The sequence below is a fragment of the Xenopus tropicalis genome, chromosome 1, assembly GCF_000004195.4.
Source record: "Xenopus tropicalis strain Nigerian chromosome 1, UCB_Xtro_10.0, whole genome shotgun sequence".
Lineage (NCBI taxonomy): Eukaryota > Metazoa > Chordata > Amphibia > Anura > Pipidae > Xenopus > Xenopus tropicalis.
The window spans coordinates 63,031,885-63,045,285 of NC_030677.2; the positions used below are offsets into that span (position 1 = coordinate 63,031,885).

Below are 13,401 nucleotides of genomic sequence, written 5' to 3' on the forward strand. Positions count from 1 at the left end.
ATCCCGTTTTACTTTGCAGAAAAAGTCACAAAACAGGAAAATTAGCAAAACGGTGAAAAAACTGCAAAATGCTCTTGCCGCGCAAGTTTTTTGTAGCCTGCGCCTTTTTTTGTCCACGGAAGTTCCCGAAACAATTCGCCAATGACAAAATGCGGAAATTCGCTGCAAATCCGTGCCTGGTGAAAAAAATCCGCTCATCACTACATATGTTACATGGCAAACCATTTCTTGTTGAGGTCGAAATTATTCTCAGGAAAAAAAAAATAATTTATAAAAATTACAAAGTAAATATATCCTGACAGAATATGCTAGCTCAGGCAGTCATTTTCCATTTATTTACTACTCTTATCCGTGTACTATTCCCATCCCTGTTTTTTTTTCTAAATTTTGCAGGGCAATTTATTAATGATCACTAAATTATGCTGAGCAGGAATAATAATTACAGACCTTTTAATATTTAACCATTTATTTTCCATGCTGAAAAATACTTTTCTGAATCCTAATATCAGTTTTTTTAATTAAAAGTAGTCACCTAGAAAAAGTGCCTGTAAACATAATAGATATTTTTGCCTTATGGGTAATTTATGGTGAAAATATTTTGGTACGGGTTGGGACCTGGGGTTTTGTAGATAGGGGATCTTTCCATAATTTGGATCTCCAAACCTTAAGTCTGCGAAAAATGATTAAAATATTGAATAAACCCAACAGGATTGTTTTGCCTCCAATAAGGATTAATTATATCTTAGTTGGGATCAAGTACAGGGTACTGTTTTATTATTACAGAGAAAAAGGAAACAATTTTTAAAAATTAGAATTATTTGCATATAATGGAGTTTATGGAAGATGGTCTTTCCGTAATTAGGAACTTTCTGGATAATGGGTTTTCAGATAAGGGATCCTATACCTGTACTTTATATTTCAAGAAATATATTTCATTTTTTTTTTAATCTTTAGAATGAACAATAATTAAAAATAATCCTTGTTTCTTCTATTTTAACTTTGCATTTAAATTGCAGTGGGGGACAAAATGCAGATATCGGGCAAATGACAATGGGCAGTTATCAGTAAGGTTTTCATATCAGCATTCACAACTAGAGATGTAGCGAACTGTTCGCCGGCGAAATAATTCGCGCGAACATCGGGTGTTCGCGCAAATTCGCGGACTTTTGCCGATGTTCGCCACTTTGGGTTCGCCGCATTTTTTTTTGGCGCCGCGTTTTTTCGCCTTGGTTTTTCTGCCGCGTTTTTTCGCTTCGTTTTATCACCTATGCATATACATAGGAATAGCTTGCGTTTTTTTTTTGGCGTTATTTTTTGGCTTTTTTTTTGCGTTTTTTTTACAAAGTATTTTTCAGAGAAGTTTTTGCCCTTGATCCCCCTCCTGCATGCCACTGCCCAGGTCGTGGCACCCTTTAAACAACTTTAAAATCAGTTTTCTGGCCAGAAATGGCTTTTCTAGGTTTTAAAGTTCGCCTTCCCATTGAAGTCTATGGGGTTCACAAAGTTTGCGAATATTCGCGAGTTTTGGCGAAAGTCCGCGAACGGGTTCGCGAACATTTTCGGCGATGTTCGCTACATCACTATTCACAACGTGAGTGTTGTGGCCCTTTAAACGATTCCTTGGTTAACCTGTATAATTATGTTTTAGAATATTTATTATCTTAAAGCTTTAGACCAGGGGTCCCCAACCTTTCTTACTTGTGAGCCACAGTCAAATGTAAAAAGACTTGGAGAGCAACACAAGCATCATAAAAGTTCATGGAGGTGCCAAATAAGGGCTAAGATTGGCTATTAGGCAGCCTCTATGCACACTATCAGCTTACAGGAGGCTTTATTTGGTAGTAAATCTTCTTTTTATTCAACCAAAACTTTCCATCAAATCAGGAATTCAAAAATAACTCCCTGGTTTGGGGGCACTGAGAACAACATCCAAGGGGTTGGTGAGCAACATGTTGCCCCCGAGCCACTGGTTGGGGATCACTGCTTTAGACCAACATTGCCGTCTAAATATCAATGTTATATTATATAAAATGATTCCCAGTTAATCCTGATCTAGCTTGATTCTCATTTGTTGAAAAGCAATACCCGAATTTATTTCATTTTGCATAATTATGTATTCTGATGAACATTTTTATACACCAAATTCACAGTTACTTTATCTGCTCCGTACATATAAGTCTTTTTGTCTCTAAAAGATGAGGCTGCAGTAAGAAGCAATTAGTTGTATTATATGTGCCTCTTTGGCTTCCCTTTACTTTTATTCTTACATGTCAAATGGCAGCAACAGGAGTTGAGGAGCTGGAATGTTTAAAATAAAAATACAACCATTTCCAAACCACCTCCCCCCTTAAAAAGTATTTAAAAATATTATACAAAGCACTAATAACACATTTGTTGACTTATTTAGGGAAAAAACTACAGCCTTTAAATGTTTTTGCCATAGCGGTTTCCTTTCCTAGCAGGCAGTGGGTGTGCGTCTTGCTGGGATAATTTTAGAATACTCACATAGAAGACTTTATCAAGCACTGTTCATTCTGTTTGAAAATCCTGTTTCCTGCCAAAACATTTTTTTCTGATTGTCTGAATTGTTCCTTTGTGTTCAGTAACTGCTAGTAAAAAGAAGAAAAAAAAATCCAACACCATCCATATACATAGGCTGCTTTATCATATGCCTACTGGATTTTCTTTTTCTTTTTAATATTTATAATTAAATTTACTAAATTTGAAATTGATTTACTCCTAAAAATAAAGGGATTGCCAACCTGCACAAAATAAACACTGGAAATGATTTTTGTTTTTACTTAAAAACATTATTATACCTGTACCTGCCTATGTAATGTGGAAAGTCCTCCTACATTGTTCAAATACCTCACATGCATGCCTTTCATGAAATAAAATCTGCACATCTGATTCAAAGAGGCTAGAAATTAAACTGTTCCTATCATATATCATACTGCCATTTCTCCATTTATAGCAGTGAGCCCCAACCAGTAGCTTGTGATTAACATGTTGCTCACCACCCCCTCTAATGTTGCTCCCAGTGGCCTCAAAGTAGGTGCCCATTTTTAAATTCCTGGCTTAGAGGCAAGTTTTGGATGCACAGAGACACAGTTTTACTCCAAGCAGAGCTTCCTGCAGGCCAGCAGTCCATTTGGCATCCTCAAAGAACTTTTTTCATGCTTGTGTGGCTCACCAACACATTTTACATCTGAGTGTGGCTTGTGAGTAAAAAGGGTTTGGGGTCCCTGATTTAGTGCATTGCCCCCTGTAGCCAAATGAATATTATATGTATCCAGTATGAAAGTATTGCTGTAAGATGCCATAGACACTATTACTATAGAATATGCTGTTCAGTTTTGGTCTCCAGTGCTCAAACGGGACATTATTGAGTTAGAGAGGGTCCAGAGAAGGGCAACTAAGCTGGTAAAGGGTATGGAAAGTCTCAGTTATGAAGAAAGACTGGCCAAGTTGGGTCTATTTACACTGGAGAAGAGGCGCTTTAGAGGTGACATGATAACTATGTATAAATATATAAGGGGATCATATAATAACCTTTCTAATGTTTTATTTACCAGTAGGTCCAACGGACACGAGGGCACCCACTCCGTTTAGAAGAAGGGAGGTTCCATTTAAATATTCGGAAAGGATTTTTTACTGTGAGAGCTGTGAAGTTGTGGAATTCCCTCCCCGAATCAGTCGTACTGGCTGATACATTATATAGCTTTAAGAAGGGGCTGGATGGATTTTTAGCAAGTGAGGGAATACAGGGTTATGGGAGATAGCTCTTAGTACAAGTTGATCCAGGGACTGGTCCGATTGCCATCTTGGAGTCAGGAAGGAATTTTTTCCCCTCTGCGGCAAATTAGAGAGGCTTCAGATGGGGTTTTTTGCCTTCCTCTGGATCAACTAGTAGTTAGGCAGGTTTTATATAGGCATTATGGTTGAACGTGATGGGCGTATGTCTTTTTTCAACCCAACTTACTATGTTGCTTTTTATTGGGCTGGTGTGAGGGGGTATTTGGGCCTAAGTGCACTTGAAATGGCAGAGCCTATTTTGAGCCCCAGTGCAGGTCTGGTTTCCACAGAGGAATGCCCAAACACAGTCAAAAAATCACATGCTAACAGTGCTTTAACACTGCTCACTGGGGAAAATGCTGCATTGGAGGTTTAAAACATGGCAATTAACGATTTGTAATTGCCTCTTATAATGTTACAGTTCAGTTTTTATTAAACAGAATGCATTAAAATCTTATCAGTCTAGCAACCATATGTGATTCCTTGGTCAAGAGAATCTCTAAGACCATATGGGCTTTCATAAATTGTATTGTGCGCCTATATATGCAGCCTGCTATGGAAACCTTGGAAACAGGGCGGTGGTAATCCAGGACTCCCCAGTGTTGGTAGGTGCACATGTGCAAAATTCAATAGAAGAGAAAGGAAGGATGCAATGACTAGGGTCTTGATTTGACCCTACGTTTGTAGGTAATTGTGTGCAGTTGCATGTGCATGTGTGGCTGTATGAATGGCTGCACAACAGTTTATTTATATAAGGTATATTAGTCTTTCTAAAGCCAACACACAATTTTAACCAATGCAGGGCAAATGAATTTTATATTTTAATTACTTAAAAACACTTTTTATAAATTGGTGTTACTGTTCCTTTAAGGCTTAAATTGAGATTTATAAATAGTTTACACAATTATAAAGTAAAGGATCTTTATAAAACACTTGCAACTATTTATGGTTATAGAAACCCTGGTTAAAAAAATATTATAAAAAGTGAAATACATTTTTCCACTATCTTAGGGTTGAAATGATAATATTCATGTATTCTTACACAGCCCCCAAATATCAGAGAAAAAAGTAAATAGATTTATTCTGACCAGTATTCTCACAAATCCTGATTTTCAAATTAATGTTTTGCACATTTGAGTTTTTTTCTTCATTCGGGGACAAATTAATGAGATTAGTAATAACGGAATTTTTGTTTTATACTGAGCCAAAATAATTAGATTCATGCTGATTTAACTTTCCTGGAAGTCAGCACTTCAAAAGCTTAAATAAATTTCATACAATTTAAAATCAGCTTCTTTTTAAATTGACACTTGACAACTTCTTGACACTACTGGTGTGGTGTAGACCAGTGGTTGTTCCACTATTTGAGTTTAAGCTCCATTTGGAAGTCAAGACTTTGATATAGTCTTCCCCCGCTCCCCTTAGCTCATAACAAGGTTATTAGTATATTAAAACATTGGTGTATTAGTCAATTATCCAACAATATACAGAACAGCAATTAAGTGTCTCCTAGCTATGCCCACTGTGTTTCATGTCCATGCTAAGCTTCCTGGAGTATCTATAAAAGCAATCACCCCCAAAACTTACTCCTAACTGGCCATCAGACTGCCCCCTCCCACCCAAAGCCACTGCTCTGGTCCCCAGACTCTCAGTTTATGAAACAAAAAGCAGACATTATTCTTCTGATAAAGCTTGTAAATTAGCCTCCATTACTTATCTTTTATGGTAAGTGTTTTACATATTTTTCTTCAGCTCTTGTGTTTGGAATTTACCATAGTTACCTTGTACGCTTTTAAGAAATCAGAAATCAGAATGGAAGATAAGTAGTTGAGGCCCTGAATACAAAGATAAAAAATAGTAATTGCAATAAAATGTAAGCTTCACAATGCACACCCCCAACAAACAAACAAACGGTATCTTTCAGCTTGCAAAGAGGCATAAAAGGGAATTTAGTAATAAGAAAAAAGTCTAACTGAAAACTTGCTTAGGATAGGTTTACTTCTAACATACTAAACATTCATTTTAAGGTAAACGTGCCCTTTTAAATTAAGTGCTGCTCCTCTGGGCCACATAGATTTCATAAAAACCCAATATGTAACCTTGTGTGGCATAAGAAGTGGATTGTTACTGGACTCTGGCCCAAGAAAGAAATGTATCGTTTCTGAAGATAACTCTTTAGCTAGATACTTGTGCCTATACAGTATATCTCCTTGCATCTCAGATACAAAATATGCAGATTCTATTCATTTTAGGTACATTGTCGCCCTAATTCCAATTATGAAATAGGTAAAATTAGAATAATCACAACAAATATTTTCTAAAAATATTTATCAACATCAACAAACACATTCAGTGATGGTGTTGTTTAAAATATAACAGATTTTCACACTTCAAAACTTCAATACAAGGACTTCAAAATGTAAAGATTGCGGCTGGGATGTTTATGTATTAGGCACATTTTTAAAGACACTTAACAAAAACAATATATAGTTAAATTTGCTGTAATTTTCCTTCTACCCTTTTACCAGCTGGTATTTGGTCTTTAGCATTAACAAGTATAGTATATAGTTAAAGATATTAGCAACTAGTATATGATGCAATTAAAGTCTTTTAACCTGTCTAGTATAAATATATATACCATGCAGGTATTGTGAAAAAAAAATAATAATATAGATATAGATGACAACGGTGTAATGAACATGATTATTTTAAATATAAAACCTTTACTCCGATACTGATTTATTTACTTCTGTTAACATCTTTACCTACTCGACTGCTACAGCAAATTCACAATTAAACATAGACAAAAAGATATATTAACAAGGCTTTCACCATTTTAATCAACTTAAAAACCATTTACAAAAATGTAAAAGTGCTTACATTGTCTACACTATTAAACTTGGTTCCAATATTATAAAGAGGGAGAAAAAAAATATCAAGGAAAGATAAATAACTAAAAACTAATTATATAAATAGAAGTATCTTTTTTTTCTTTATTGCAAAATCGAGAATTTTCAAAATTTCACTAGTATTTGGTATAATGTACATGGAAGTGATTTAAAAATATGGATTGCATGGATCTTTTTGTCTATGCAAAGCAACCACTGGGTATGGCATCATATGAACACAGTCATTTGAAATCTTAAAAAACAATTAAGAAGCAATGTGGCAGACCTTCACTATTTGAGATATATATTTATATACACACTTGAAAAAGTGCAAAAATTGTATTCCCATTCACTTGGCATCTTTGGCTTTGATAACTAAATTCCTTTTTATAATTTATAAAGAAAACATTTTATTTGGATTATACTCATTGTATTTCTTCTATCTCATCTCTGCAGTAGGACTACTCTGAAATGTTCAATACAAGTAACTATTACGATTCCAAATCAATAAATACAACTAGATCAAACCAATCAATTCATTTTGTGTTCTCATCAGAGATCATTGGTGCATAACTAGAACTGAATACTGATCCTTTTTTACTTGGTTTTATTGTACTCCTATTGTATATTATAGTGCTAGTGTTGGCTCTTATAAACCCTGGAATCCATAAACATACATTGTTTTACCTGGAAAATTTCTCATTTCTAAATGTAATCAATACACTGTTCTGCCCTTAATGCCATTAAGTAATGTGCTAGAAAATAAATTGGTAATTGCCAAAGAAAACATTGTACTTCTACAGACAAATCACTGGGACGTTGTTAAATATAAATTATATTAAAAATTAGGTTGCCCCTTTTAAAAAAAATGATGGATATGTAATACACTTTAGAATATGAAACAAAATCAGCATTATTGAAATCTAGCTAATAGAAACTCCTGTCATAACTGTATAACACAAGAATGCCACTCTACTGTGCAATATACAATATAAACTGTCTCAAAATGAAACTAGAAAAGTGTTTATATATTTACTTTTTAATTTTTAAAAAAATCCTTCATTACAGTTATCTGGACTGAAACAAAGGACAAAAGGCCACATTCATGTATTTAAATGCTGCACAGAAACTGTTCAATTTTGTAATATTTTTAATTAAATATGCCATAACAACAGGTGGCCAACCCTCTGCAGCAATATTTAATTTATGAAGTGTAAAATGTATATGTGTGTGTGCATGTACATATAGGTATAGGATCTATTATCCAGAATGCTTGGGACCCAGGGTTTTACAGATAATGCATCTTTCCATAATTTGGATCGCCAGACCTTAAGTCAGCTGTCATTTAAACATTAAATAAACCCAATGGGACTGTATTGCCTTCTATATTTATCCATGCAGCTTAGTTGGGATCAAGTACAAGCTACCGTTTTATTTGTATAGAGAAAAAAGAAACAACTCTCTTTGCTTATAATGGAGAAATTTCTGGATAACAGGTTTCCAGATAATGGATCCTATACCGGTGTCTGTATATATATATATATATATATACATTAATCAGTTATTTATAGCTCTCTGGGTCACTCTAGTCCTTGATTTTATTTTTTGTCCATTATCTGTTTTTGATATAAAATAAATATATATATATATATTCTTAAAAGTAATTGCACCAGACAATCACAGTACAATGATTACCTCTGTTACCTCAATAAGTATAATACATTTTACAGACTGATTAAATAGTTATCATTAAAGACATGTTTATTGTTGGAAGGGTAATGTCATTTTCCGTATGTCACACATTTAATAATGAGATGACCTCTAATTACGTCCTTTTTGGGGGGGGACATTATTGAATGCGATCATTGGACAGTGAATAAATCGTTTAAAGCATTGACTCAGTATGATAATAATAATTATGGAAAATCTGAAGTAAATATATGCAACCAAACGGATAAAAAATTGTCTGTTTATAGATAGATGAGTATAGATAAAACAAATTATGGTGAGCAAATGATAAAACTATTCTCATTAAAGTATATTTTTCAAATGACAGAATGTGTTTCGAATGTTTATGACAGCTGAAACATTGTCAAGAACACACTGGAATATGAAAAAATAAAATAAAAAATAAAGATCTTTTTAATATATTCAATATGATCATTTCAACTTTGCTGACATGGAGTTAAGTTAAAATTTAAATGATTGTCTGTAATGAATCACTTGGTTTCTTTAATAAAACATATTACTCTTCTTCATAGATATATATAGATATATTACAAGTTAAACCATGAAAAAATATTATCATAGACACAGATAATATCGAAGAGGTTAATAATATGACATGTTCCTAACTTCAAATCTGGCTGTGTAAAAAATGATTTGGAAAACACTATGCTTCATGATTTTGTCTATTAAAAAACATTTCTAGGCAGGATTAGAAGATATATCGTTTTCAAGTTTCCACAAAACTATGCTAGAGAAAGATACGTGTAAGTTATATGGTTTAGGGCTAATTGTTCAAAATAGTCATCTTCAGATACATATCTTACAATTTAAAACTGTACAGAGTATCCAGTATAGCGTTTAACAACATATACAGATTTTTTTTTCAATTATTATTTATAAAACTTAGCTGTAAAATTAAAAGCCCAAAGTTAAAATAAGGAAGATCAAAAAATGCCTTAATAGGTCTAGTGCTCACTCTGGGAAGCTGCATCTTTGGTATTGAAATTTCCGTACAAATTGATGTAGCTTACAGCTGCTTTAACCATCTAAACTCAGAAGGGAAGGACAATATTGCCCCATAATGTGACTCGCTGAGGACAGTCGAATAGAAATTGGTCCAAATCTGACAGTATGAAACATTATTAAATTCTTATGATAAACTATTTTGGACCATTGTTTATTTATAGGGATTTATTGTGTGTGGACTGTAATGAATTTATTATAAATCAACTAAATTGTACCACTTTTTCAGAAAATTATATAATATATATATACTTTATATTTATTTAGAAGCTTTGAAATAGTACAGTAAACACTTTGCAACACGGTGTATAAACTACAGAATGTCTTTGATATTTTGTGGGTCTGCGGATAAACAACATTTTTTTTGACCCCCACAGGTGTATGTAACATGATCACAATCTCTCCTGTAAAGTTTGAGTAATTTGGGAAACACTTGATCACACAAAAAAATTATATAAAACAGTCAAGTTTAAAACAGTGATATTGCATTTATAATGCACGTTCTATCAGTACGATTGGCTTCTTGTGGTGACTATAAACATCTAAAGGGCTCAGTGACATTTTGGAGAAAGTAAGATATATAGAGTGCTGTAAACAGGCACACACTGATAAGTAAGGCGAGATCAGTCGCCTCTGCAGTTCCTACAGTTCTTCACATTTCAACTCATTTCTCAGGCCTGCTGAGAGCAATAAGGTCCGAATATTGGCCATGACTTCAGCAGCAGACTAATGATCCTTCTGTCATTCCACACTGGGTGGCCAGGATAATGAAGTTGAAAAGTTGATGCTTTTGTTGGTCAACTTGTGCAAATCATGCTGCTTCAGGTAAGTTCTGTAGATTTGACTAGCATATCCTTTTCCGGGCTGTAAAACAATAAGAAAAGCAAAATGTCAGTTGAAGAACAATGCTGATTTTTCTTGCAGTGATTTTTTTAATTTGCCTAATATACAACGTAAGTATTATCTGTGCATATGACAAACTGAAATCTAATGTGCAAATAACTAGCCAGCACTGAGGTAAAATAAATATATGAAAACCCATAAAGCATATCATTCTTTTAAAAGGAATGTCAAAATCTTAACTCAGTGTTTATATATAGCCCAAAGATAGGAAAGCACAATAACAGAATTTGTTCTAAATAAATCAGATAACAAAGCAGCTAAGAGGGGGAATGAGGAGTGGGCGTGTTTCACTCATTGCTCATGTTTCACTTCCTTATCTGTGCCTGACTTGCTCTTATCAGCAACTGACCAATGACAATCCAATAAGCAAACTCATAGTGCTTTTTTTTTCAAGTCTGGTATAGGAAACTCCCTGCTTTTGTTTTTTTTCTGGTCTGGTACAGAGCAGTCCCCTGCTTTTTTCCAGATCAGGATGGCCACTGGCCCTGTAGGTTTCCTGGAGCTGTGATCAGAGCTTATTTCAGGGGAATAGTAGAAGATGCAAAATATAAAGGCTTTTAATTAAAAAAAGTAGAAAATATTTATTGTGTTTTTATTGTAAATTCACATTGGTGAATTTTTTTATGAAAGTGTGCCATGAAAAAAAATTTGTTGAAAAAAATGCAAATTGAAAAAAAGTTGCACTCATAAATAAAAAAAAAGTTGCATGGTAGCTTCAATGTATTTCTGCAATGTTTTTACGGTTTGCAGATTTTTCAGTAGTTTCATAAATCAGAAAACGGTACAGATTTATTCATTGCTAGAAATTCCTTCTATGAAGTATTTAATCTATGAAGTAAGCTTCTTGGATTGTTATCGCCCTTAGTGGTAAATAGGGTCACTATCCTTATCTTTCCAGTGGAGTCTGCACTGGTCCTAGCGTACTGATGTTAAGAGCTACTCAAAGAGAAATAAGGTGTGAAACAGGCATGAGTATTGGTCTTCTTTGGTAATTTTGGCATTGTTGAGATGGTTTGCAATGAGTGTTAAGGACATGAAAAAAAAGCTACTTTCCTTTGAACTGCTAAATAACCCATTCTAATCATATTATTATCTTGGTGTTTGGTCCATTAAATATATGTGTGCTTCAAAAGACGCAAGAGCTGCTCATTGTACTGTAATTTATACCAATTAAGCATTCTTATTTGAAAGCATTATATAAAAAGTTAGTTTATATACTGAAGTATTGAAAATAATATTTTGTCTTTTACTACATACGTTCTTCTATAAAAACACATAGAAAAACTGCTCAAATATTTTTTGTCTGCATCATAACATGTGTGCATGTAATAGTAATTTTTTATAGCTCCTTATATTTACATACAAATAATTTATTATTTATTTCAGTAATAAACACAAACACATGTCAATTTACATTACTGTTTTAATCCTGGCTTTAAAAAAAAAAATATATATATATATAATGTACACAAAAATTAACTTTAAAAGAGCCCTAGACATCTCATTAGAGTATCAATTAAAATCTCACTTGCCTGCATTCAAATTAAAATATATAAGTGTATGAAAGATGGGGAGGCCTATTTTGATCACTTGTATTTCTGTGATTTTTGTATTTTTTTTCTACTTCAAACAACCTAAAAAAAATTAGTTCAGATATGTTCAGATATCTGTTATTCAATCTCTTATACAACCCTCCCAGTTGTATATATTCAATTACCATTATTATAAGTAGTATTTTCTATTACACACACACACACTGACAGGTATATATATATATATATATATATATATATATATCTGTATTTGATAATTATATCTAATTAGGCCAGTGGTTAGCATTTCTGCCATGAAGTGCTTGGTTGCTAGGCTTTTGTCCCTGTGCCTTTGTGTGTTCTCCAGGTAATTGACTTGTGATGAAATTGACCCTATTGTCTGAGAATGGAATAGGGACCTTGGACTGTAAGCTCCACTGGGGCAGGGAATGATGTATAATCTCTGCACTTTGTTAATGTGTTGGTGTTATATAAATATTAATAGTTTTAAAATTGAAATTATACAAAATTATAGTGTGAATATGGCCCAAACTACTTTGAAATATTTTTCAGGTTAGCAGAGCAGTTTGCACTGTTGTATAGTATATTTTATTTCGAAAGATAGGAGTAAAATAAAACATTCTACATGTATTTATAGCTTATGCGCAAGGATAAAAGAAGTAAATTCATAGATACAGTATATTGGTATATTAAAAACAGTTTGCCAGTTATTATTATGGAAATTGTTATGAAAATGTGTGTTAACTCTTAAACAGATAACTGAGACTGAGAAATGGACTAAAATCTTTTAAAACATCCATTTAGGACAAATTCTTAATTGTAAAGCCTGTTCCTGAACTGAGGGAGCATACTGTGATAAGACTTTATTACATCTTGAAACCTTCCACTTCATTTACAGATGATATAATAAACATTAAATTAACAATCTGAAAAGCATTGCCAACAGAACAATGCGCCAACTAGCTACTTAGCCCAGCACAATCTTTGCTATTCAGGGAACAGTAACACCAAAAAATTTAAATGTTTTAAAGTAATTCAAAAGTACTGCTGCCCTACATTGGTGTGTTTGCTACAGAAATGCTACTATAGTTTATATAAATAAGCTGCTGTGTAGCCATGGGGGCAGCCATTCAAGCTGCAAAAAAGGAGAAAAAAGCACAGGTTACATAGCAGATAACAGATAAGCTCTGTAAAATGTATTGGTGTTTTATCTGTTATCTGCTATGTAACCTGTGTCTTTTCTCCTTTGAATGGCTGCCCCCATGGCTACACAGCAGCTTTGTAATAAACTATAGTAGTCTTCCTGAGGCAAACACACCAGTTGTACCAGTGCAGGGTAACAGTGTTTAATACTGTAATTACTTTTATACACCGGCATAGCAAAATGAGACAGATTCTCTCATCACTACTGGGGATGACAAGAATTAAATTTGTTAAAATGAGTTAATGCCTCTTACTGGGAAATTACCCTCCACCTCTATCTTTATTTGAACATATTATATTATTATTTT

At 33.5% G+C, this 13,401-nt stretch overlaps 1 protein-coding gene across 2 annotated transcripts in view; it reads right to left on the reverse strand.

Annotated features, from left to right (window-relative positions):
• Positions 1 to 8,418: 8,418 nt before the first annotated feature.
• Positions 8,419 to 13,401, reverse strand: part of pcdh10 (protocadherin 10) — a 60,663-nt gene continuing 55,680 nt past the window's right edge. For both annotated transcript variants that reach the window (XR_001171056.3, XM_012965336.3), the window contains one exon: positions 8,419 to 10,298. Coding sequence is in view for 1 of the 2 variants with exons in the window: in XM_012965336.3 (XP_012820790.1) it covers positions 10,279 to 10,298 (20 nt within the window). In the remaining variant the exon portion in view is untranslated. The remainder of the gene's footprint in view (positions 10,299 to 13,401) is intronic.